Genomic DNA, 27442 nt, shown 5'->3' with positions numbered 1-27442 from the left:
TGCAAAAAGTTGAAATAATGCGTAAAGTATGTTGTGAATTATTTAGTTTCTTCTTGTATATTCCATAATCGGTATAATAATTACATAAAAAAGGAAAGCTATTTTAAGTACTTTCGTTGTTTCACATATGTATATAATTTTTGGCGAAAAAAATCTAGAAGTGTATTTAGCTTCGAAGTGCGAAACATTAAATTAAACCTTTAGTAGCAGATAACTATTTTTAAAAATATATATATGCGTATTTATTACCTTTTAAATTCCGATATTCTTTATTAGAAAAAAATCTTATACACTGCCATTATTTTAAGAATTTATAGAGATGTATTCTTACACTTAAAAAATACAAAATAATTATATAATATTATATTTATGAACTTATGTTATCTTATCCTTTTTTTTTTGGCAGCGCAGTGATCATTTTTTTAATATTATCTATCCCAAAACTAGCTTTCAATAAATCGAAATTGATCTTAGCCGACAATGCACATACACTAAAGTGAAAATTAACCTACAAATCATACAAAGAATTACGTGTATTAAAACATATCATGTAACTAATTATAACAATACACTCGTTAAATACATGCGTGTAGTGTATAAGATTTATTTAATTTTCTGTTGTCGCCACATTGGAAACTGTCACTATTAACAACAATACAGACAATAGCGTGGGTAGGTTTTGGAGCATTATCCTAGCATAATGGCAGACTATAATCACAGTTAGCGATTGTGTGAAGCAATCATCGACCATTGTGGTGGTCATTGTTGATGGTGGTTGCAGGAAGCTTCCTAATGAGACATTCCACAAACATATTTTGTAGAGACCGGCGTCACAATGAAAAACGTGTTATTACCCAGTTATCCGTTATTATTATGTTCAGTGGTGCAATTGTGTGGTCGGTGTTATAATTGGAACAATTTCGCGTGTGCGTTCATTATTATGACATGTTTTCATAAAAAAATGTGGCATATTTTATTAAATATTAACGGTGTATTTTTGGTAAATTTTATAATGGTAATGTATTGTGAAAAAGTGTAGTTAACGTTTTAAAAAATATATGTAAGCATCAATTCTATTCAGAAAAAATTAAGATATATCGGTTTTCTAAGTTGGATTTCTTGGAACTTTTTATCATTCATTTAGGCGTATGTCCTAATTATTTTTATGTTGTTATCTAAGCAGACTGGCAGCTTTCGTGGTAAAAATATTTATGAGAATTATAATTCCAAATTCTCCACTGCTTAGTTTGAATAAAAATCGATAATATTGTGTATTCGCATGCTAAGTTATCAAAAAGACAAATTTTAGTACGTTAGTAATAATCAATCGTCAGTTTTTAAACTCTCTGTAAAAATGTTGAAAAGGGTGTAATAAATCGGGTTAATAGTAAAAATAACTAGAACTTCTGCCCCTGGTGCAGATCGAGTGAAACTACGAATATGCTTATAATGCTATAGTTTTTTCTATATATGTATATGCAATAGAAAATATATAAATGTAAAGCATCCTTATACGTGGATAAGATAAGAGGGTGTCTGCAGCGGTATATCTTCCAAAAAAACACTACTGACCAAAGAAATGCGTTTCACCATTGCATTGAAATGCGCCAATCGACACAAAATAATAACTATTTTGGATTTAGGTGGAGAGACGCACTCTTACAAGAGTAAATTTAATTTATACCGATGAAATTGTGTGCACTACGGTCGTCGGCAATGTCTTGAGGCAACTGCGCGAAATCCAGAGAGCCAAATACTTGCTTCTTATATTCCGGAATGGAAGGTATCCACATCATCGATGAAATAGTCAAAGTGGTTGATTATAAAACTGTACTCGATTTTTTCATCTATTCAATAAAAAAAGCGATTAGACTGCAACTTCGTGGATGTATTTGCACCCCATCGTGAAGCAAAAATAGTTATTATTTTTTATCAACGGAGTAAAGATTAAAGAAAAATAAAAGAAATTATTACGTAGAAAAATTTTGAACGAATAGTCCTTACACTAATAAAATATCATTAGATCATATCGATTTCACAACTCTAAGAAATATTGCGTCTATATTTTGTTGTTTCGCCGATTCTAAATCTTGCTAAATTGTATTATAGATTTGGACGCGTTTTCCTCTAAGATTATTAAAATATTATTATTTAATATAGTTGTATGTAGTTGTTGTAAATTTAATTGTAGTCCAGAATTATAAGGAAAAGCACAATGAATGAATTGTTCGAAATGTTTTTTTTTACGAAATTAAAACAATAATAACCCTTAGAAGTATTTTATAATTAAGAAATTTTCCCGGCTTACAAATAGTATTGTTTTGATATAATAATTCAATAAAGTATTAAGCATTGCTAGAAAAAAATATATGTAATAAAATTAAAATATTTAAATATTAAAACAACAAATTATTTATTACTGCCATCTATAAATTTTAATTAAAACAAAAAATAGCAAAGATAAGAACCTTTTAAAATAATATTAGCATATTCTACAGTAAATGGTTTAAGCTATAAAACACGTAAAATATATATTTTAGAAATATTCATTCCTTACAAAATTGTCATCAATATAACATTTATTATTTATATGCATATATGGACCATTTTCTTCTAAAAAAAAATATAATAAGATGAAAGATAGAACATTTAGACTTATATTTAATGTAATACAATACCTTTTTCAAAATTTATCCAATTAACATTTAATAATTTTGATGTTGGTTTTCCATTTATTGCGAAATTAGACCATAAATCTGTCTATAATTTCAAATATTAAAAATTATATTTAAAAGCATTTTATTCATTTATATAATTATTAATAACTAGAGATACGTGTTTTTAGCATCTATTTTCGAAAAAAATAGCATTTTGATGTTACAATTTAGCGTTTTGGAGCAAATAAAGTAACAATTTTTAGCATCTATTTAGCGTTTATTATTTTAATTAATTTATTTTAAACATAATTTAATATAAAATATGCAATTCAGTAGTAGAAAACATTAAAAAATAAGTAAATAGATGAGAATTTCTTTATTAATATAAAAGACATTAAAATTTATTAAAATATAGCATAGAACATGTCTCAATGGATGATTCCTTAAGTCTAGTACGACGATCAGTGACAACTAAATTATAAGTGCTAAAGTAGCGTTCTGCATCTACACTGTTTGCAGGACACCAAATTGATTGTATGGTCGCATTACCAAATTCCACATGTTTTATTTTTGTGGCAAGTAAGAGTTGGAGTGTGTCTGTTTTTACTCCACTTTTAATACTAGATACTAAATTATTAAAAAAATGTGAATAACCCTCTAAACATTGGATCGTTGTTAATATCGAAAATAGAGGTAAATTCCTAAATAATAATAGTACTTCGTCGCTTTGGAAATTGCATTTACTTCCAGCTACAGATGGATTGAACAGTTGGTTTAATGATTCATAAAAAAGATTAGTCTCATTTATAGATAAATGAGACTCGAGTTTCAATAGAGCTTTACCGGAAGCTTCCTTGAGCATATTTATTAAATCTTTTTTTGTATTTTCATTACTTTCAAGAAGTAAGTTTTGTGTTTCGATAGGAAAAATGCCACCCATATTGTAATTTAAGGAATCTTTTATCCCCATAATTTCTTCCCACAATAAATGAGAAAAGGGGTACAAAGATCCTTCCAGTTTGTTCATTAAATTGGTAAATTTATCGCATATTTCGCTAACATATTTACATTCAATTTTTAATCTAATTGTATCGGACTCATATAATTCAATGATTTTTTCTTTTGTAACATTTCTTAATTCCGAGCTTTTAAAAAAATTAATTAAGGCATCAAAATAAGTGTCCAAATATCTAACTGATTTGAACCATGATTTCCAGCGAGTTATGACTGGACTTGGAAATAGCACCGCTGGAAGATCTGGGTATGATATTTGCAAAAATGCAATATAATTTGATTTCATTTTTCTGGAATGCAAAAATGCTATTTTTAGTTTACTAATGTATTCATTCAGCAATTTCAACTCTTTCATGAATGTATTTCCCACCAAACTAATTTTGTGAGCCCAGCATTGAAAATGAAGCATTTTATTGCCAATTAAAACATTGAGGCTTTTATAACAAGCTGTCATATATGGCGCTGAATCTGATACAAATCCTACAATATCAGAATACGAAATTTCATACTCTTTAAGAGTATCTACTATTGTTTGCGAGCACGTCGTAGCATTAGCTGTATCTAAAAAATTACATGATGCTAAATACACATTTTGTTCACTTGCAGGTAACACTGTTTTAAATAAAACTGCAAACACACATCGTCCCATTTTATCAGAAGTTTCATCCACTATTATTACAAGAGGTTTGTTTTTTATTTCTTCTAATATTTATTTCTTCATATCTGCTCCACATATTGGAACATATGTTCTCCGTAAATGATCTGCACACGGTAATTCACCAGATCCCTGGACATATTGACTAAAATATTGTCGCACTGCAGGATGGTCTAACTTTGCTAGCGGTATGTTAGCTTTAAGACACATGCTAACGGTATTTTTTATAAATGCAGATTTTTCTTGCCTTTTGACTACAATGTTTGGAATTGTTGATTGACGAGTATGACTTGTGGAAGGTTTTGAAACTCTTTTTTTTATGGCTATTTGATTGTAAATGTTTGGTTAAATTATCTTTCTTTTTCCAATCTAACTGACAATTACAATGCCGGCACATCAAATTATTGTCATCATTTATATAAAAACCATCTTTTTTGTATGCTGCAGCTCTTTCTTTAATATCAACATTTGCTCGACCCATATTGTTGAAACTAAAAAAATACATATAATATTAATATTTAATAAACGTTGTAATAAGTAAAATAAAATAATCTTAATAATAACTTACCATCAATTTTACCATATTAATATCATTTTTATTCATTGATTTATTTTGTGAATATGGGAATAAATATAGTAAATCATTACCATGCTGAATTCCAGCATTATAAGGATATTGCGTACGATTTTTACCAATCTCTCCGTCATAATCAAAAGTATATAAATAGGTTTCATTATTGAACAATGCATTAATTTTGCACTGTTTGAGAACTGGAGCTTTGATAAAATAAATTCCTAAAATCTAAAAGTAATTTATTATTTCACTAAATAAAACGTATTAGTATTATTTATATACTCACATCATTAATGCCTGATACAAAATCGTTAAACTTTAAATTATGATCTATTTTCAAAATATTTTTAAAATATATATCATTTAGAATGTCAATAGTAGCATCTGATACATCGTTTATAGGCAAATCTATGTTAAATTAGTTAAGTAAGTCATTTAATATAAATACTTCAAATGTGTATGTAAAATATTTATACTTACGTGATGCTTTCAAAACAAATTCAGTTATATTTTTACGCAAAAAATGATCGTTATCTTGCAAATTTAAACTTTTTAATAGTTGATATATGACTATAAGAATTTATATTAAATACAGTATATGTAATTGTAATCAATTTTAATTTCAATTATTATTTACCTAAAGTTAAAAATGATCCTTCATCTTTTACCACACCATTAATCATAGGAACATTTCTATAGTTTCCGGTTTTTATCAAATCGTTTGGATGTTGAGTAAGATATTTTATTTTTCCAGCTCTCTGCAACACTGGAACTCCCATATCTTGATTATTTTCTGGGTTTATTGTCTAGATGTAATAATAGCAAATACTATTAAAAACATAAAACTTATAAATTTAAAATGCTTACGATTAATTCTTTAACAGCTAAGAGTAGATCTATAACAGTAGCATTCTTTAAAACACTTTCTACGTAAGCTGTATTTTTTGTATGATTATCATTTCTGAGCACTTTAAAAATCTTCATTGCAGTTTTAATTGGATTTTTATTTATAACCCATTCAGCAAAAGATGATCCTGACTGGAGAATTGCTCTTTGGAATAAATGAGGTGCAACCTAAATTTTTATTCATATATTTAATAAAAAAAAATATTTTTAAGTATCCATTGATACACAAGACTTGGAATAAAAAGGCTTAAGGAACCAAAATGTTAAATATAAATAAGATTATAGTATTTTTTTCCTAATCTGTAGCTGTATTTTGGTCCACTCTCATCCGTTCCGAGCCCTGTTTTAATTATTAATTTAAAATACTATCGGACTTAGAAGATGCAATGATATAACTGTAGCTCCAGCACTTTGTCCAAATAAAGTTACTCGAGTGTTATCTCCACCAAAATTCTTGATATATTTATGAATCCATTCCAAAGCCAAAACCTGATCCATTAAACCGACATTCCCAGGTGTATCATCAGTATGTAAACAGGTAAACCCTTTAACATAAATAAATGATTTAATTTAATACATTTAGAGTATTATTTTAGTTTTGAAATTATCAATACCAAATACTCCAAGACGATATTGAAGAACCACCAACACTACGTCATTTTCAAGAAGATAGTTAGGTGGAAAATATTTACTGCCACCATTAAAAAAACTTCCACCGTGAATATACACCATTACAGGAATACTTATATTTTCTTTTGGATTCTTTTAATGGATAAGAAGCATAAAAATAAATTAAATAAATAATAAGAATTAACCTATTTTACTTACAGTTGGTGTATAAATATTTAATGATAAACAATCTTCTAAATCTTTACCAGTAGAATTATTAATTAAGGCATCTAACATGTTTAATTGTGGACACTCAATTCCTTGATGTATTGCATTGTATATTCCTGTCCATGGGTTTATGGGAATTGCTGGCTATTTGCATATAAATTATGTTAAATATAAAAACAAATATATCAAATATACATATGCAATTTAAATTACCATAAAACGCCTATTACCAGATGGCGAAAGAGCATATTTTATGGATAAAAATTGATAAATAGTTCTATTAGTCCACGTTGAGAAAGTGATTGAGCCAAGTACGTCTCCGAGGTCTGAGATATGTACCAATATTCCACTAGAATTATTTATAACAAATATAATGATAAATAATAACGACTTCATCTTAAAGTCACACAAATACAACTGATATATGTTTAACATAAGTATTAAGATATAGATTTACTAATTACTGTAATTACTGTACAGATGTATTGAAAAAAAATCTATAAGTATACAGGTCTTGTATTTATGGGTAAAATTAATTTATTCTTAATTATTATACATATCAGCTTATCTTATTTTAATATAATTTAATAATAAACGTATATTAGCTGAGAAACTATAGAAAAAAATGTAAGTTGATTTGAGACATTTATGGGTAAATATTGAAATAATTATAATTTACAATTATTAAAAAGAAATATTTTGATACAAATTAAATAAAATGTTAACATTAAAAATATTCATAAAAATAATTTAAGTAGCAAAGCTTTAAACCAATTAGTTTGATATTCATAAAAATAATTTAAGTAGCAAAGCTTCAAATCAATTAGTGAAATATTCATAAAAATAATTTAAGTAGCAAAGCTTCAAACCAACCATAAAATTTATGTTATTCAGGATGATATATTATATTATAGATACTATAAAATATTTGTTTATATTTATTACACATATTTGTAATAAAGCAACACAAATTATACAGTAAATTATTTATTTATTTTACACTTTATAATGAAAAAATAAATATGATTTTTTTTCATACTACAAATAATATTGCTTTTTTAGATTCACGTAAATAAATATAAATATTAAATAATATAAATATGTTTAATACTATTATTTTTGCTATGAATAATATTTTATTCTTTTGCTGTTTTATTTTGCATTTCAGCCGCTTTTGTAGTTGCAAAATATTCATTTTCAACAAAATTGCTTCCTTTAAAAGAAGTTTGCTGAATATGTAGATATGGTGCATCTGTTTCTATAATATAAATATACAATAAAAAAATGATTATTTCTATATTAAAACCACATGTGAATTCACCTTTTGTAAACGTTGGCCATTTAACTTGCAATGAAGATGATTCAGGTACTCCGCTTGTAGCAAATTTACTCCATAAACTAGTCTGTAAAAAATAAAGCAATTGTATAAAATGAAATTAAAAGATGACATAGTTCAATAGTTTTAATATAAACCATTAATTTTGCAATTTTGGTATCTTCTTCATTTAACGTATAGCTCTTTCCGAAGAAAAACAAATATATCAAATCGTCACTGTGATGAACTCCACCATCGAACGGATACTTTGAAGTATCACTTCCATATCCGAATAAGGAGTATTCACCTTTATAATCAAATGTGTACAAATATGTTTCGTTCATGTGTTGAGCGTTTATTTTTGCATGCTTCAAAGTTGGAGCTTTCAATACAAAGGTGCTCAATACCTTAAAAATGTATATTTATAAGACTATATATTTTTACTAATATAAAATTATATATGTACTTACATCTGTAATTCCAGGTTGAACGTCAACAAAAGTTAAATTTTTTGATTGTTCGTATGTCTTTTTGAAGTACATGTAGTTAATATAATCAACGATAGCATCAGATGGGTCGTTTACTTTTATAACTATAATAATATAATTTAATTATTATATAAAACAATTTATAAAAAATATCTGTACATAAAAATGTATCAAAATTACGAGCAGCATTCAGCATGAATTGTGTTAAATTGTGTCGCAAAAAGTTGTCATCGTCTTGCAAGTGATACTTTTCAAGAATGTCATATATGACTAAATACAAAAATGTTAAGTATATATAGTTATAAAGCACGATTTACAATTATTTAATTATATTTATACAATACATGTTGTGATAAATGATCCATCGTTCTTAGTCACACCAGCAATCATAGGCACTGTTCTATATTTCCCTGATTTCATGATCTCGTCCGGATATTCCGTCAAATATTTCCATGTTCCAGCTTTTTGTATAACAGGAAAGCCCAAATCTTGCAAATGCTTTGGATTCTTGGTCTAAATCAATAATCATATTTAGTAAATAAGAAAAACTATATAAAACAGATGATTAATGTATGGACACTGACTAAAACTTTATAAACGGCGTTCAATAAATCAACAACGGAAGCATTCTTAAAAGTCTCTTGCATAATTTCAACATCACCCTCTTCTGTATCATTTGTTAGAGTTTGATAGATTCTTTTTGCAGATTCAATAGGATTATTGTTAATAGGCCAATCAGCAAAGGCTGATCCAGATTGAAGGATAGCTTTTTGGAACAAATACGAATCCACCTAATGAATCAAAATCTTATAATTTAAGAGCATAATTTAATATTATTTTATAAATTATATTATAGAAACATAATGTAACCGTTGAACTTAATAAGTGAAAAGACACCGAAGCAGCTCCTGCACTTTGTCCAAAAATAGTGACACGTGAATTATCACCGCCAAAACTTGCAATATGCTTATTAACCCATTTCAATGCTTGCACTTGATCCATTAATCCAACATTACCTGGTACTTCATCAGTATGCAACGATAGAAACCCTTAAGAAATAAAATATATTAAATAGCGTAAAGTATATTAAAAATATTATAAAAATATATTTACCAAACGGTCCTAAGCGATATTGTGGCACCACTAGAACAACATCATTTTCTAGTAAATAATTTGGAGCAAACATTCTATTAGATCCTTCATAATATCCTCCTCCATGTATATAAAACATAACTGGAAGTAATTTATCGTAACTCGTGTTATTATCAGGAATCTACAATATATATAGTAAATTAGTATTGAATATAAATATATTTATTATTTATGTGTATTATAAATATACCATTGGTGAGAATATGTTCAACATTAAACAATCTTCTAAGTCTTCATCTGCTGTGTAACCATTTAAGTATTTTATTTGTGATATTTGTGGACACATTCTGCCTTGAACTGTTGCATTGTATATTTCATCCATCCATGGTTCTACAGGTTCAGGAGGCTAAACATATTCAGTAGCTTCAGTAATTTGATTATATTTATGGTAAGCTATAGGTTAGTTTAATTTTATCCTGCACAATTCACCTTTAAAAATCATTAATAGAACGAATGTGCTTCATGAACAAACTCTCAAGAAAAATTGATATGTTAGAACACCCAAGAACAAGATACGGCAGATCTTTGTATACCATATTAATCACTTTAACTAAAACTTCTATAATCTTTTGTTACCATAGGGTATTAACTTATTAAATTTCATTATGCTATACTAATTATTAAAGGTTAAGGAAATTAAATGATTTGGTAGGTACAAATGGACTTATACCACTTTCAATAATAACACATTATGAAAAATATAAGCAATAGTAATTTTAATTCAAATTGGCTTTTCAGAAATGAAATTTTTAATGTAAAAAATATTAATTAAAATGAAAACATGTAAGTAAACAAATAATCTAATTCGTTAATTGCAGTTATATTATAATGAGTTTATAAATAATTATCAAAAATAAATTAATTTGTTAAGATTACTAATAATAATAAACTTAAATATTTCAATCTTAATTCTCCTTTACACTTAGCACAGTAAAGTCAATATGGTGAATAGGTTTGTAAGGCAGTAGACTCATTATGACTATTACAAATGGACTTATTCCACTTTCAACAAAAACATTCCTCCGATAACATTTTACAGTAACTTTTGATTATTTTTTGCGGATATTGTGCACCATTGACTGTGTGATTATAAATATAAGAACATGTTTTTACTATCATTAACTCATTATTTTTTCAAAAATGGACTAATAGTACTCTAAAAATAGCGGTTCGTATCTGTTATCTGAGAGTGCTGTAGTTGAAGTTTCTTAAACGAGTCACTGATGTTATCCTATATAATAGAATATATAGATAAAAACACATACATATATGTATATATCGTTGACAGTTATATTTGGAATGTACAAGTAGTTTTCGAGTTATGTCGGACACGTTCTTATCAAACAAATTTAACACGTATATATAATAAATATGCATAATATCATAAAATTTATAACACTTTTTTATATATTGAATATTAAATATTTTTTATTATTTACCGCAAATCTCCTTTCACCCGAAGGTGCCATCGCATATTTTACGGATAAAAATTGATATATAGTCCTGTTTGTCCACGTAGAGCTTGTTGTGAAGCCATGAATACTCCCAAGATTTGGTACTTGGACTAATATACAATTCGCAGCCGAAATCAAAAACAACAGTAAAATACAAGCAGACTCCATCGTAAGAGCAGCTGTAAGCAACTAACTGCCAAACGAAAATTTTGCCCAAGTTTCTCCATGCTGCGAACGGATGATTCATTCCGCCAGTGACGACATCATGAATATCCATATCGTAATGGTTATACAGACATTCTTTCAACTTCGCGCAAAGGTTTACTATCGTCGTAAGTGAAAACATAAATTATTATACATTTATAATTCAATATTAATTGTATGGGTACAATACGACAGGTTCGAAGATTCACAATTATTATGAAAACCAATTCCATCCTGCATTAAACATTTTTATTATCTATCGGTCGTAATCTCAATCTGGTTTAACCCGTTATTTATGCATGGATTGTGTTTATATTTATAATTTTACAGATACGAAATTTCTTAGACTCAAACCTTTTAAGCAAAAAGGTGAAAATTTATATACTAAATATCATATAATATTTATATATATACATGAAAGATTTTATTCTGCTAAATAATTATCGTGTAATCCATAAAATATTAACTTTTTTTAATATGTAAAATAAAAGTTCGACGTCAGTATGTGAGTAAATATAAAATACTCCAATGAGTATTTCGCTCATTGTGGATTTCCACAGGGATCCAAATGGATGTCATGTCAGTGATCGTTTTTTTCCATTATATTATTTCATTAAATGACATGCATTTTTTGGCAAAAGTCAACGGGGTACCTATTTAATCCACGTCAAAAGCAATAAAATCGTGCCGTCGCAGTGGAAATGCTTGGTTATCTTGCATTTTTATAACAATATTACGACTAAAAATAATTGAGAATCGAATGAAGCTTTTCTAAACTGAATTTTGACCAAAACACAATTTTAACTTCTGAGAAGTGATAATTGTTTTTGCGTCCTCTTTTTGACTAGTATTCAAAACTATAATGATACTTAGAGGACACTTCTAACAAAAGTAAATATTAATTATGTATTTATATCGCTACGTAACTCGAAAATTGACATGCAAAAAGTAGTAATGATATAATTGAGCTTTTTAATCTTTCTAAGAGAGATCGACCATCTAAATATTGCAATTATGGCAATTGAGCTCTTTAAATTTGGCAAGAGAGATCAGTTATGTCAGTATAGCATTATTAAATCTTACTAGCTTGAGTTAATTATAAAAATGTGTTCTTATCTATGTTTATTACTTAATTTAATTTATAATATAATAATATAATTATACCATAACATATATACTGTTACATAGTATTGCTTTTTTCTGCACAGATAGTCAGAAGATTATTATTCAATGGTTTTTTGCAAAACAATATTACTATTTTTAACAAAAAATATGTTATTATGTTTTTTTTATGATAGGTATATTATTTCATCTTGTGATTTTCTTCATGTAATAATATGAAGGGTCATTGAACTATTTCTAACAGCAACGTTATATTATAACAAATTAGGTCTTAATTTTTCTACATAATTACAAAATTGAAGCATATCAAATTATTTTCATGAAATGTTTAAAATTTACGTCGTTATTGCAGTAAATGAGGGATTTGTATCTATGCAATGATGAATTCATTGAGAAATGGTTTGACCATGGACACGGTCTAAATCTAAAAAAATACAGTTTTACAACTGAATCTTTACGTTTTAGATAATAATCGCAGCTCATGCTAGGTATAACGGTTTATATTAAAATTACGAAATAATACGGTAAATGTCCAAAGTAAAGTGAAAGTTATGATTTTTCATAATGTTCAACGAAATGTTAAAAATAATACAATATTCAGTGTTAGGTCTTTGCTTAATGTTTTTGAATAATACTTAATGTTCTAAAGATTAGACAGTTGGTATAATTATTGCGATAAATAAATATTTTAGCATACTTACATAAAATATAGAACATAAAATAAAGAATTACTTATGTTCTGTTGTACACAAATATTTTAAACTATCTATAATAATATTCTTTAAGAATTTTATTTATTAGATAGTGAGATGTTGTTATATAATAATAGATGTCTGAGGTTAATTTAAAACAACAAATATTGGTTATTAATTATTTATTATTAAAATCAAAACATTGCAGTTCTACAATTACTGATGGTACAAAGACCTGTCAAAGTATAATTTGAAATCTAAAGCTTAAGCTAAATAATTACTATAATCAATTAAAACATTGCTTATAATTTTAATAAAATTGTTTCATAAGTTACATTATTACATTATTAATTACATTACAATTCCAAATATATTTATACATTTTTCTAAAATTTATATTTAAATATATTCATATATATTAAGATTAATTTGTATGTATATATTTGATGTGAATATGTTCAACGTTAGATGGTCGTATAAATATTCATTGGATTGTTGTCGTCTTTTTAATATTTTTAATCAAATTGTATCATCAAATGTGTTGTTTCTGAATCGAATTAAACACGGTAAATTAAAACCTATATAAAAAACAACTTCAAAATATTTATTTTATATAATGTAAATATACGATTATAGGTGTTTTACCACATAGTTCTTCTGATCTGATGGCGTATATCTGATAGATAAATAATGAAATATTGTTCCATTAGTCCATGATGTAATTATTGGGGTGGTTTCATCACCTTCATATGGATTATAATCCAAAACACAATTTGCTGTTAAAAAGAATAACAGTAACAGAAAGACGCGCGTACAATCCATCGTCAATGCGAATAAGGTCGATTTACTAAATTGAATATTATTGTGGCCAATATCAAGCAGATTGTCAGTGGCTAATGACATTCACGACACTGCTTGATATGTTTTTGATTAAATTAACAATAATAAAAATATAAATTGCATGGATTTTTTTATTCTTGAAACAATTTTCTATTAATTTTATTAAAATCTTGGGAACTCTTCACACAAAACATCCAACGTTGCATCCGATATGTTTCAAGTTGCGCTGTCTTGACGGAACCACATGTCTTTCACATCATATCTCCGATTTCGTGCCAAAAATAATCGATTATCATGAGCCTATTGCGCTCACCATTGACTGTTTCAGTCCGAACTTCATCGTTTTCAAAAAAAAATGAGGCCCAATGACGCCTCGTGACTATAATGTGCACCAAACAGTCACTGTGGGCATGTTTGAATAACATCAAGATTTTCATCGCCCCATATGCGGCAATTTTGTTTTTTAACATACACAGAGAGGTGGAAATGTGCCTCATCAGAGAAAAAGTTTTTTTTTTTAAAAAATCAGCATCAACTTCCTGCTGCTCTTTATATATTTAGGCTTCAATTCATGTGTTATCTGAATTTTATATGGGTGTAAGTGCAAGTTCAGCTGCAAAATACGGCAACTGAGCATATGTTGGGTTACACTAACATTGTTAATATATTTTATTATAAATGTTATCAGAAAAACACTTATAGACAAATAATATTATATTACATACAAAATAAATATAAAGTATGTACAATTCGAAACAGATAATTATTCATACAAAATTTAACATTATATTGTACTTAATATAACAATCGACATACCATTTTAAATATTTATGATAAGCGATACATACTTGGTTAAGGCACTTAAGCATATTTCAGCTAGTCGTTATGTGAAAATGTATGTATGTCACTTTAAACATAAATAACCATGTAATGAATAGCAATAAATTGTGATCAAAAACGGTAAAAATCGTTTTACCAATTATATATATCTAGTGAATATAATATATACATTTTTATCTACTATTAATTATCTTTGATTGATCTGCTGTCAAAATACTATAACACTAATATGATTTGCTACTTATGAATATACATATTAAAGCCGATGAATACAATAGGAATCTAGTTACATCATTCTTGATAGCATTATTTGATAGTCCAAATTCATTATTTACAAAATCATCGTCTACGTATAGTGTTGCATTTAAATGTAGATAAGGTCCATTTTTACCTGAAATAGTTTAAATTGTAATAAATATTATAAAAAAAACATTTTGAATGTAATTGACTACCTATAATCATAGTAGGCCATTTGAAGTCGAGCTGTTTCGATTTTGGTTCACCGTGTATTGCAAAATTAGCCCATAGATCAGTCTAAAAACATAAGAAAAAATTGTAAAATTTGCAAGCATTATATATATACATACACATGTTAAAAAAATAATGACCATAAGCTTAGCCATTTTTGTGTCTTTCTTATTTAAGTTTTTGTAGGGAAATGGAAACAAGTATAAGAGATCGTTTGAATGATGAACTCCTCCATCGAACGGATATTTTGATGTATCAACTCCAAATCCAAAACGAGTATATTCTCCTTTATAATCAAGCGTATACAAGTAAGTTTTAGCATTGTAGTATGTATTTATTTTTGCCTGTTTCAAAACTTGGCCTTTAATGATGAATACTCCCGTAATCTGTAATATAAATATTTGTTGTTATTTAATATACAATAAATAAATATTAAGTGATAAATAGTGGTGGAGCAAAAAAGTAATTGTGAAAAATTATAAATACACACTTTTACAGTATAATATATAGCTATAAAAATGTTTTCAAAATGACCAGACAAAAATGAAGCTTCAAAGCATTTTACGAGATCAAAATTACAATTAGTTATAAATATAGTTTTTAACTCTAATGCTTAATTTTCCCTCCGAATGTTTTGAGTAATCAATATATTCAATAAATAAATAATTATATAATTGATAATGTGACCAAACTGTACTTACATCTATTAATCCGGGAGCAATATCTCTAAAGGTAATGTTTCTTTTTAAATCGTAGGCTTTTTTGTAATAAATGTGTTCAATGATATGTGCTAAAGAGTCTGTATAATCTCTAAACTTATTGTCGAATATATCTATTAATACAATAAATAATATACATATATAAATATTTAATTATCATATTTTATTATTCAATTTTACTTACCCACAGCCGTCATTGTGAAATTTGTCAATCCGTTTCTCAAAAAGAAATCATCATTTTGAAGATTATGCATTTCCAAGACATCATAATATTCTATAAAATGATCAGGATTGCATTATAATTTGTTTAAATCCCATCATTTATATTTACAATAATATTATACCTGGCAATAAAAACGATCCATCATCCTTTGTGGCACCTATCATCATTGGTAAGCTTTTGTATTTACCACTTTCTACTATATCGTTTGGATGTTGTGTTAAAAATTTAACAGTCCCAGCTTTTTGAATGACTATCCTTCCTAATGATTTTCTTCTGCTTGGCTTAATCGTCTAAATATAAAGCTTTGTAAATATTTTTTTTCTATATTATAATATATTTAATCTAATAAATATTGTAACAACACGAACTAAGAAGATGCTCAAAAAGTTGCGCCTATCTCATGGCAAAAATCATATTTCTACTAAACCCACTAAAACTCATTTAGTAGAATGAGAGAATCATTTATCTCTCGAGATATTGCAGCTTATTTATTGTAATGGCGAAGACAAGGCAAATAGAGAATTGAAGCGAAAAAGTAAATTGACATGAATCGATGGGATTCTATTTCCAGTCACTAACAATCACAATCACAAGGCCTGAATAACGTGGTCCGTAAGGGCCGGTCTGATAACCCAGAGGCTACGGGTTCGGAACCCTGCAGCTGACTTAGATTTATTTAGGTTTATTATGGATAAAACTTGGCGGCACTCTGGTAACACTGGCGTAACGGAATCTCTTCTCTTGCCGACGTTGATGCGCTCGCTAGCTGGTGCGGGTCTCACTTACTTATTCACTTGTATAAACATATCATTTTAAATCGTTTAATAAAATATTACTGCATCGGATCAATCTTTATTTAATTGCCACCCGTCACTTCCCCTCGCCAAGCGTGATTTAATTTTTACTAATTCTGATCTCACAGACACAAAATTTATTAAAAACAATTGGGTCCATATGGGATTCAAACTCAGTTCTTTCAGGTATTAGTCGCAGATGTATCCCACTAGTTTATTATGCTGATCTATATTCTGGTCTATCATATACAAAGTATTATATATCGAGTTAAATAAAAAATCCGTACAGATGTATTGTTTGGAGCCAAGATTTTTCATTCAAAGCATGACTCAATCTTAGTAAGTAGATCACTAATGAGTCACAGGTCTTCAAACTCTTATAAATCCTGTATTGTTAGATGAATACCACAAACAAAAATATTTCAGTTTCGTTTGTGAAGAGGAAAGATAAAACATAGAGGAGGAAAGATAAACCATTTTAAATGGGGGTATGAGGACATTCAAAATGTGTTATGTACATACATACATTAAACTTATTAGTGAGATAGACTAGCAACAAGACAATAATAAGGCACAGCTTAGAATAGTCTACTCACTTTAAATGATTTTTATGATATTATCATAATATAAAGTGCATTTCGATATCAAACATTTATGTACTTACAACTAATCGTACTGTTGCGGAGAGAATATCGTATACACTGGATGTTTTCATAGTGTTTTCAATTACAGACACGTCCACGTTATGTGAATTGTTTGTCATAACTTTATAAATATCCTTCACCATGCCAGTCGGTTCATCATCAAGGAACCATTTGGCATATGAAGATCCTGACTGAACGATTGCTTGTTGGAACAAATGTGGTTCCACCTATAACATTACAATTTTTAATCTACTATATATTGTTTTATATTGCAGAAGAACATACCAAGGGGCTCACGAGGAGCAAAGAAACAGAACAAGCTCCAGCACTTTGCCCGAAAATGGTTACTTTTGTGTTGTCACCGCCAAAGTGCTCTATATTCTTGTTTACCCATTTCAAAGCCAATAGTTGATCAAACATTCCAGCATTACCAGGCATTTCATCTGTGTGTAGACTCAGAAAACCTATGTGAAATAATACACATTTCACATTATATTCTTAAGATTGTATATGAATGAACTTACCGATTGGTCCCAGACGATATTGTATCACAACAAGCAAGACGTCGTTTTCAAGTAAATAGTTGGGAGGAAATTCTTGCGCGTTTCCAGTTAAATATGCTCCTCCATGTATATAAACCATTACTGGTAATTTTTTGTTATTACCTGAATCTGGAATCTAAAACATTGATAGTTAATATTGTGCATACAAAAGTTATTATATACCATTGTGGTACGTACGATGGGTGTAAACACATTCATTGATAAACAATCTTCTACATCAGTATTAGGAGGATAATGCAACAAAGCATCTAATTCATTCATTTGAGGGCAATGTATACCCGGAACAGTGGCGTTAAACGTCCCGTTCCATGGTTTTATCGGTTCTGGAGGCTTAAACATAATTTATATAATAAATACTTTTAAACATGCTTATATGCATATTTACCATGAAACGTTTTAATCCTGATGGAGATTCCGCATATTTGATTGAATAAAATTGATAAATTATCCTTCCGGTCCACGTCGTCGATCCATTTTTGCCCTGAACTTTTCCAAGATCAGGTATTGTTACAATAACAGTTTCACATATTATTAATAATTGAATCAACCAATATATAGTTATCTTTAAATCTGATTAAATTAATATAAATATATAGTTAAAACTTATATATGTAAGTATAAAATTTATAAAATACAAATTATACATACACATTATGAGCAGTTGAGCACGTCACTAAGCGTTTAGGTTAAAATAATGTATATGAATAAATGTTTGTCGTTTATATATTGCCTGCAAATGTATTCAGTAATGATGGTTTTATGTATGTAATCAATTATTTATAATTTAATTTGTTATTGTTTGATTAACACAATTGAGCAATAAGAAGTAACAAATAAGAGTTTATATTGATCTAATCTCACAATCACAATTATAAACTAAAATACTATATGTGAGGTTATCCGTGAATCACTTATGCAATAGAATTAAATTTTATGTAAATATAACGATACGAGTCACAAGGCACGAGAGAATCTTATTCCGATTACAATAACAATGATTTGGCATAATTTTGATTGTTAACTGAAATGAGAAGTAATGTGGGTATTTAAATTAATATTTTTTTAGTATTAAACTATATTTCTACTGTATTAAATGTTATGCGTTTAGTTGCGATTAAATTATTATTTTATGTGAATTTTAATTATATAATAAAAATATTATAAATTATCGATCTGATTTTAAAGAAAATGATTTATATAAGAGCTTTATCTTGCCACGTGACGTAGACCGTGTGGCCTAATGGATAAGGCGTCGGACTTCGGATCCGAAGATTGCAGGTTCGAGTCCTGTCACGGTCGATAACCATTTTTTATTTTTATCAATTTACTATATTTAAATATCTTAAAATATATTTTTTATATATTATTATATTTACTCCTAAAGGTTAGTTAGTAAATCCATGACTCAAAATTATTACCTAAAAATTATTTAGAGACATCTGCATTCTAGTTCGATAATATTTTACAATTTTTTTTTACTAAAATATTTAAATTGTTAATATTTACAACTATAGATGGTGATAAAAATACACATTCTGCGTTACAAAATATGTATACATATTTTAATATAAGTTTGAAAGAAGAGCTTTTAAAAATAATACATATACGAAGAGATTGAACCAAAGCCATGTAAGCGACATTTTAAATATTATTAAAAAAATTTTTTTGGTTATAAAAAAAACATATTTATTAGTACCAAAAATATAATTAGTATCCTAATTAACAGGTTTCTGTAAAAACATAGTTACTGAATTAAAAAAATATTAATTAACAAAAAGGTATTTTTAAAGTCAATTTCACACAATCAGTTACATATTCATAATATATTACTTAATTAAAAAAATAATAATTCAATCATAATTGAAAACCTTATATAAAAAAGTGTCAGTATCCACTTTTTTCAAAATTTGTTTTCTATTGAATGTGCATTTTCTACAAGCTCCGTTATAGAAAAAAAAATCGTAAAATTACAATTGTCACAAAAAATGTAAGCAAAAATATCACCACTTTTGGAAAAAGCAGCTAACTTCCAAACATTTTATATGAAGACAAATTTGTACCAATGTCCTGAACATTGGTGATTCTTTATATTAAATTTACTAAACAATGCATGTATTCTAGATGAACTGTTTTAAAAAGTTTTAATTGTATACATGCATTGTTTAGTCAATTTAATGTATCTGCCGAATGCCATGATGAGCTGAAACAAATAATATGGTACTGTGCTTATCTATTTTTAAAAATATCTAATGGTATAATTGAACATTTTGTGTGAATCTTTAATAATATGTCTGTTTAGTAGTGTATGTATGAATATGTATGTTACATATATGAGCATATGTTAGGATGATGTATTGTTTATGTACATACACATGTACATACATTATGTGAAATGGCTGTTATGACGCATAGGGGAAATATTAATTATTATATAATATAAATCATAATGGCCAGAGTTCTAATATTAAATAAATAAAAATTAAATAAATATCACTACCTTGTTCTAGTCTTCAGATAATATTTGTCACACTATTAACTTATCTAATGTATGTATGTATTTGAAAAGGTTAGGTCTTATAATGGCCATTAGAATTTCCTTGACTGCATCAAGATCATCTATTTGAGTTTGAACTTCAATTTCCGTCTCATCCTGACATCCTACATTATCTTCTTCGCCATTTAGTAAATCCCAGAAGTGACCAGACCATCTATTAAGGATGTCCCTGCTCTTATTTAGAGTGGTTTTGCTATTACTATTAATTTAAATTCCTTATTTAGCTATCTATATTTTTGTAGAATTGTCCAAGTTCACTATAAAGAGTTGACTATTCTAAGATGCGAAGCTGCATGTTTTTATGTATTCAATATTTACAATTTTCAGGTGATTTATAATATTTTATTCACTATAAGCTACTAAGTTAATCAGATGCTTTATATCCTCCCCTTCGCATATTCAATTAGTATTGATAAAAATAAATTAGTATGAAACAAGCAACTTGTTATTTTTAAGGCACGTGATCATTAACCTAATGACTAAATCGCCAATTGATACAATCCAGAGACATTATCCTTTTGTCAGGACCTCTTTCATACAATGAATTGCGCTCTGTACGCCATTTAAGCGATCGAAAACAATTTGGACGAACCAAAAACATAAATGTATATACGCTTTATTTAAACAATGTGAATATATGTAAATAATCGATTTTTCACACACAGTCACGTTTGTATAATTTAATTGTGCTGAAATTAGACACGAGCTACTTAATGTAAACCATAAACATTATTAACAATCCATTGTTATGGTTTCCTGTAACACATTCGCATTGAAGAGAATTGTTTAAAATCGTGCCTTTTCAAGTGAACGGTTGGTTCAAGCTGAGATAAAATATAATCTCTTCACTAAGATATTTTACATACACATTTTACACGTGTATTTAAAAAAAAACAATGTGGCAAAAGGTGAATCATCACTGACAATAAATGGTGGTGGGTGACTTGTCAGGTTTATATTGTTTAGTCGTTGCTTGTTGGTCAATCGTACACGCCACTGATACACAGAACTCATCAAAATGATTTTCAAGGTATGTTTGATTCTCAAATATTTCCACTGTTAATATTTATTATATATCTTGATTACTTAATGTAAAAATTAGCTATATTATTTATTTTACTAATACGTCAATTGTTATTTTAGATAATAAACTAGATATTTTACATTAAAAATAGACGTGGGTATATTTCTATTATATAAATTCTTTGATTTTTATATTTAAGATTAATTTAATAACCAATTTTATGTGTTATATATAATAATAGTATTATATAAAAATATAATACAATTAAGTTATTGTTTTACTTAAATACCACTGATATAATACAAGTTAATTTATAAATATAAAAATCAGGACAACTAAAACTATTAGATTAAAAAAAGTTTTCTATGGTTTGAATACATATTATGAAGTATAATGTTTATAGTGTGAAATTATTGTAATCACTGTCAATATATTACAATAGCACAAGAAAGAGATAATTAATATAAAATATGAATATAAAGTAGCTCAAAAGAGTTAGAGCTAAATAAATATGTATTATTGTAGATAAAATAATTATTTATATTTAGTTTTAAAAACTCAAACTCAATTATAATAATTAGTATTATTATTGTGATTACGTTTCTTTAATATTATAAAAAATATATTATACTACATAATCACTACTGATTTTTCAAGGATAAACCATGTTTTGATAGGGTTATATGGAAATAAATATATTTATCCACAATAATATAATAATATTTTTCAATATGAACCATTTATTATAAATATTTGTTATTTTATTAATTTCCTGTTGATGCAGGAAGTTAACATACTACCTCTAGATACTCTATATTTTGCCAGTTTAATTAAGCCATTTTTATACATACAATGGTAACAATGAACGAGATCACCACCGACAAAACTGATTCTTTGTTGTTCTATTTACGTACGCAATTTATTTTGGTTTGATTGTGAGATTAATTTGTGTCGGTCATTATATATTTTATATACTTTAATTATAAAAAACCTTAAAGAAACATTTTATGTAGAATACCATTTAACGAATTCAAGTAATTGCACTTGCATTAATAAGTATTAGGTGGAGATTACGGAAAATTTATTAGGGGAGAGTTGTATGTTTAAAAACCACAATTAGGAGCAATTAAATTTAATCGGTGTCATATATGTATTGTAAAATAAAATACAGTTATTTAAATATACATTTTTTCTAGATAGTATTTATATTTGTATTTTTTTTATATTTCAGATTTGCACTATCATCGCTCTTGCGACAATTCTGACGGAATGCATGGCCGAAGAAAGCATATTGGATGACGTAAAATCTGAAATTATAGAACTAGGAGAACAAGCCAAATCTGCAGCTGAAACAGTCGTCGATGTTGTTAGGGAAAATGTGGACAAAGGAATGGAAAATGTTAAAGAAACTGCAATCAGCGCTAAAGAAGCTGTCGAAGAAAGTGTTGATAATGCTAAGGAACATGTAGAAGATGCTAAAGATAACGTTGCTGAACGATTGGAAGATGGAGAATCTTTCATTGACAAGATCGGAAAGCACGTGAACGAAGCTGGAAAGACCATCAAAAGTGCCATGCATTCAGTTGGAGAAAAATTAGGAGAAGCTACCGATTTCATTGGAGAGAAGATTGGAATTGCGAAGTCCAAGTCTGAAGCTATTGACATGAGAGGAATGGCTGGTGCTTCTGACGAAGGAATCATGGAAAACCCAGGACTTCGCGCCATATATTTATTGAAGCATCCCAATGAAAGGGAGCAACAATGAGCCTGCTAAATTATATATATCAGCTACCAAGTGAAATATAAATTATATAATCCATGCATGAACTGGTTTCGTTATTCATTTTTACCTTTATTTTTAGATGGTTTTAATTTATATTTTAATAAAGAATTAATAAATAATGAATATAAGTTTCAAACTTATTTAAAGTCATCTTTTTGTTTCAAAACTTTTAATTAAGGTTCTTTATATTGTGTATGTTGAACTCAATTAGTAATAAATTACGAGCGAAAGTAATACGTGTTAATTGGTAATTCTGTCCCAAAGTCAATTTATTTGCAAAGAAAGCGCCCCCTTGAACTTAATTATATTCGAAATAAAAAGTTTATTCAGCTCTTCTCAACTAATTAACAATGCGGGTTCATTAGGATGTTAAAAATTGAATTAAAATATGGCCCGAGACTGCGGGGGATGGAATAGGGTGGAAGCGGTTGAGAAACACTTTCCAGCCGCGGTCCTGTGCTTTATTTTGTGATTCATTTCTAGGAAACGAGGCGAGACGACGTCTTTGCTACAATTAAAAATACTTGTCTAATTGCTATTTTTTGACGTTGGCAGCAGTGGATTTTTTTTGAAACTAGAAAAAAGCAGGAAGAGACTTTTTTGTTAAAAAATACATATAGTTTCATCGAATCTAAGAACCATTAAACGTAATTATATTATTAAAGATTTAAAAATTATAACATCTTGAATGTATTTTTGGATATTTAGTAACTAAAAAATACAACAATGGTTCTATTTTTAAGTACTGATAGTTGAATTTGTGCTGATAATACATATTTTTGTCTTTAGTGTAAATTGGTTAGATCAGCTTGTGAACGAAATGTAATGTCAATTTACTTTTAGTGATCAAGTTTTTTTTTGTAATACTCATTTTGAGATTTATTTAAGCAAAAAGAGCGTCTTAAGAAAATTTGACTACTTCATTGTCACTGCAAAAAGTCAAAGAATAACGCTGACTGGTGTAGAGAACATGATATATAAATTAACCAGATACATTTATAAGATCTGACTATAGTTTAAATTCAATAATTAAAGCACCTGTTCTTTCTTTAGTCAACAATATACTGTCAACAAGGAACACTGTGTGGGCTACAGTAAGATGTTGTGTAAGTTTAAATCGGTAGGTTAGACACTGTCGTATTTAATATCCATGAGTTAGACCGGTGAAAATTGTGGCTTTGTTGTTTAAGTGTATTATGAGAACAACCGTTCTGTGATAACGACGTAGAAAACGTTCCGGAAACCCTCGCGCTCGGTCAAAATAGATCTGTACCAGATCAGAAAATGATTTTGCTATAGATTATTAGGGCAAATAAATCTATACTGAAAAGACAATCATCTGGCAGACCTAAACTGTTAAAATGATAGATAATGTGAAAGCACTAAGATCATCATCATTTCAGAAATCACAAAGATGTTCCGCTCATAATCTTGCCATAATAATGGGGATATCAAGGCAGAGTTAAAGGAGAATTCTTCTGAACGATGTGGATACAGAGTATGTGTGGTTTCAATAGATCAGGGTCACAGTAGACCTTTGCTTTAAGTGTTTGATGCATTGTTAATGTATTATGTAGTCTTAAATAAGAGTCCTAAATAAAATTTAATTTATGATGGATTTGCAATCTATAAATCAATTAAATATTTTTTGAGCATTTCTAATAATATTATATTTGCTAATAATATTCGTACCGTATATTTTATATTTATGTTACAAAAGTTACATAATCTGTTTCGAGAGACGTTTTACCGATTTTAAAATTGTATGATGATAGAGAAGAAATATGCTTAAAAAAAACTTTTGAAGAACTTCTTTCCCAACATTCTGGCAAAGATAAATAGGATATCAATGATCACAGTGGTTCTAAAGATATTTTTAGACGCAGACACGAATAAGAGGGCTTTGCGTATATATTAACATAATTATACAACTTTACAAAAACGTGATTAAATTTTTTGCATAAATATAAGTTATAAACAAAAATAATATATTGTATTAAAAAACTAATCTCTAATACATACTACATTTATTTAAGTTGTTATAATTATATATAAAATTAACATCTTTACCACAATATAAAATTTAAGATGTTTTTTTACTTACATTTTTCATTATAATTATATCTGTGATTATTTAATATGATTTATTAAGTTATAATTGTGTAATTTGATCATTAATTACATATGCATTTTTTATTGCAAATACTTAGAGTTTAAAAACTAGTATCTAGAATGTTACATGTATGACATGTTTAGTCAGAAAGGTTGGCGACCGCTTGTGTAAATGACGTTCTAGAAAATATCGTAAAAATTAATTAAAATATATTATAAAAAAACAATATTACAATACATGCACAGATAATAAGTACGATTTTTTTATACAAACTACCGATAAAACTAGAATTAAGCTTAAATAATTTAAAGTAAAACTAAATCACCATCTTTGTGAAAAAGTAACTAAACAAAATAATTAACGTCTCTGACATGTAACCGAGACCAAAGACTTAGTCATGACTTGTCTTGTGACACACAGAATTAATTATGGTCTGATGGAAGGACCCCAGCGGCTGTGGGGTTCTTAACCGAAAATGGCTCTCCCCGGGACAATAAGGGCACAACAAGAACGAAATCCAAGTTTTCGTGGATTTGCCGCACACGGTTAAGCTCGTGCCTCATACTAGTATATAGCGTTGTGATGTCACTTTCCGGCGTCCATTTTCTAGTTTTCCAATTTTGCTGGATTATATACTATACAGAGCGATAATTAAGTTCATGGACTATAACGAAAGTTATTTGTTTTAATATCTTATACCACATCATCATTGATAATTGATAATTTATTTAAATACTAAATCGTTTACGATTTATACTTGAATCGCAAAAAAAAATACTTAAAATTAAAACTGTTTATTGATATTTTATATAATATATTGGTATAGCATTTACTCTGTATAAGGCCAGATATTTCGTGCGTGACGTCATTAGAAAGAGGGATAATAACCTTGTTAAATATACGTACGACTATACACGTCTATGTTAATTGATTTTTTTTAGTTAGCTCCGTTAGTTTTGAATTCAAAAGAAAAAGGAGTTAATGATAACAAAGTTAATTGGTTGACCGATCTGCCCTGACGCTTGTGACGTCACAACGAAGTTGCAGTTTAGCTATTTAACCTTATCGAAAACGTCATCCATAGAAGTTTATTTCCTTTAGCGACAAGAAAGGCAGTAATTTAATATTATTTTGTATTTTGTTGGTGTTCGCAGTGTTTTGATAAAATATAAACATAGCCCAAATTTTATTATTAGTAAGAATACAAAGGACATTCTGCTTTTTTTTCATTAAAGAATATGACTCATTAAATGCTTGTAAAAATATATTATTTCGTTTTCAGCAAAAGCGATTCATACATACTAAAAATTATCTTAGTCCAAGAACTTTTGTGTTGTAGCATTGTCCTGTTAGTATATTTGTGAGTGTGTATGTGCGTGTAGGAGTTTTTCGTTAGGCCACGATTTTTTTCGCTTTGCCATTAAAATGTTAAGACGTGTATAAAGTGTATCCTTTAGGTAAGCAACCGCGACGGTGTAATGCGATAGCTACAAAGCGGAAAAAAGGATTTGGCGCCGGTTTTTCTCCCTCGCCCGGACGAAGAAAGTCAAAAAGGACCGAGCAAAAAACGAACCCAGGGGGCGGATAGACTTGTCAAAGGCCCTGACTCTGGGGGCTGAAAAATGTTAACCTAAGAAATTAAACGTGTGCTGCTTTCTGCAACTAGCTTTGAGGCTAAATGCATATGTGTGCGTAGTAAGCATACCGAGTTTCAGAAACAGCGAGGTCGTTATATATTTTTACATCTTACAGAAATATACATACGTTAATGCAATAGGCTTCTAAATAATTTAAATATCAATATTTA

The 27442-nt window shown here is 28.1% G+C and overlaps 4 protein-coding genes and 1 non-coding gene across 8 annotated transcripts; 2 read left to right on the top strand and 3 right to left on the bottom strand.

The window, feature by feature from the left end:
- Nucleotides 1–607: 607 nt before the first annotated feature.
- Nucleotides 608–6712, bottom strand: LOC148228510 (juvenile hormone esterase-like). The gene is made up of 6 exons (XM_088200221.1): nucleotides 6635–6712; nucleotides 6421–6568; nucleotides 6173–6351; nucleotides 5768–5974; nucleotides 5538–5706; nucleotides 608–789 (listed from the first exon to the last, which is right to left on the bottom strand). Exons 1-6 carry the CDS (start codon nucleotides 6710–6712, stop codon nucleotides 608–610), a joined length of 963 nt encoding a protein of 320 aa, XP_088056347.1.
- A 1065-nt stretch (nucleotides 6713–7777) lies between these two features.
- Nucleotides 7778–11414, bottom strand: LOC148228509 (esterase E4-like). 4 transcript variants are annotated; one of them, XM_088200183.1, is made up of 11 exons: nucleotides 11038–11411; nucleotides 9789–9944; nucleotides 9560–9719; nucleotides 9317–9495; nucleotides 9031–9237; nucleotides 8791–8959; nucleotides 8627–8716; nucleotides 8429–8550; nucleotides 8117–8365; nucleotides 7965–8046; nucleotides 7778–7895 (listed from the first exon to the last, which is right to left on the bottom strand). In XM_088200183.1, the coding sequence occupies exons 1-11, from the start codon at nucleotides 11218–11220 to the stop codon at nucleotides 7780–7782; spliced, it is 1713 nt and encodes a 570-aa protein (XP_088056309.1). In that variant the 5' UTR covers nucleotides 11221–11411; the 3' UTR covers nucleotides 7778–7779. The 4 variants fall into 4 exon arrangements, with proteins under 4 accessions (XP_088056309.1, XP_088056308.1, XP_088056311.1 ...); XM_088200182.1 differs by having other exon boundaries at nucleotides 7778–7901; nucleotides 11038–11405; XM_088200185.1 differs by lacking the exon at nucleotides 8117–8365 and having other exon boundaries at nucleotides 11038–11414.
- Nucleotides 11415–13315: 1901 nt separating this feature from the next.
- LOC148228508 (glutactin-like) lies at nucleotides 13316–19154 on the bottom strand. The gene is made up of 12 exons (XM_088200181.1): nucleotides 18810–19154; nucleotides 18547–18731; nucleotides 18339–18491; nucleotides 18123–18276; nucleotides 17884–18062; nucleotides 17619–17825; nucleotides 16282–16450; nucleotides 16122–16211; nucleotides 15920–16050; nucleotides 15359–15604; nucleotides 15203–15284; nucleotides 13316–15141 (listed from the first exon to the last, which is right to left on the bottom strand). The coding sequence occupies exons 1-12, from the start codon at nucleotides 18811–18813 to the stop codon at nucleotides 14975–14977; spliced, it is 1767 nt and encodes a 588-aa protein (XP_088056307.1). The 5' UTR covers nucleotides 18814–19154; the 3' UTR covers nucleotides 13316–14974.
- A 233-nt stretch (nucleotides 19155–19387) lies between these two features.
- Nucleotides 19388–19460, top strand: TRNAR-UCG (transfer RNA arginine (anticodon UCG)). Its single transcript has one exon. It is a non-coding gene; the product is annotated as a tRNA-Arg (tRNA).
- A 2170-nt stretch (nucleotides 19461–21630) lies between these two features.
- On the top strand, nucleotides 21631–23662 carry LOC148228506 (uncharacterized). Its single transcript, XM_088199551.1, has 2 exons — nucleotides 21631–21745; nucleotides 22971–23662. Exons 1-2 carry the CDS (start codon nucleotides 21734–21736, stop codon nucleotides 23502–23504), a joined length of 546 nt encoding a protein of 181 aa, XP_088055677.1. The 5' UTR covers nucleotides 21631–21733; the 3' UTR covers nucleotides 23505–23662.
- The last annotated feature ends 3780 nt before the right edge of the window (nucleotides 23663–27442 follow it).

The sequence above is a fragment of the Plectrocnemia conspersa genome, unplaced genomic scaffold, assembly GCF_051122295.1.
Source record: "Plectrocnemia conspersa isolate PC_06_02 unplaced genomic scaffold, ASM5112229v1 ptg000012l, whole genome shotgun sequence".
Classification (NCBI taxonomy): Eukaryota; Metazoa; Arthropoda; class Insecta; order Trichoptera; family Polycentropodidae; genus Plectrocnemia; species Plectrocnemia conspersa.
The sequence above is the reverse complement of the archived record's forward strand: the minus strand, read 5'-3'. Positions and strand labels throughout refer to the sequence as shown.

Bases quoted from the DNA above. Each gene is read 5' to 3' on its own strand.
- LOC148228508 (XM_088200181.1), bottom strand. The intron at 17,826-17,883 runs GTATGTTCTTCT...GTAATGTTATAG, and splicing joins TGCTCCTCGTGAGCCCCTTG to GTGGAACCACATTTGTTCCA. The intron at 15,142-15,202 runs GTAGTCAATTAC...AAACTATTTCAG, and splicing joins ATGGCCTACTATGATTATAG to GTAAAAATGGACCTTATCTA.
- LOC148228509 (XM_088200182.1), bottom strand. From the start codon at position 11,220: ATGGAGTCTGCTTGTATTTTACTGTTGTTTTTGATTTCGGCTGCGAAT. The intron at 8,960-9,030 runs GTCAGTGTCCAT...TTATTGATTTAG, and splicing joins ACGCCGTTTATAAAGTTTTA to ACCAAGAATCCAAAGCATTT. The intron at 8,551-8,626 runs GTAATTTTGATA...ATATTATTATAG, and splicing joins ATTCATGCTGAATGCTGCTC to TTATAAAAGTAAACGACCCA.
- LOC148228510 (XM_088200221.1), bottom strand. From the start codon at position 6,712: ATGTTAGATGCCTTAATTAATAATTCTACTGGTAAAGATTTAGAAGAT. The intron at 5,975-6,172 runs GTATTTTAAATT...ATAAAAATTTAG, and splicing joins TGCATCTTCTAAGTCCGATA to GTTGCACCTCATTTATTCCA. The intron at 5,707-5,767 runs GTAAGCATTTTA...TATTACATCTAG, and splicing joins TAGCTGTTAAAGAATTAATC to ACAATAAACCCAGAAAATAA.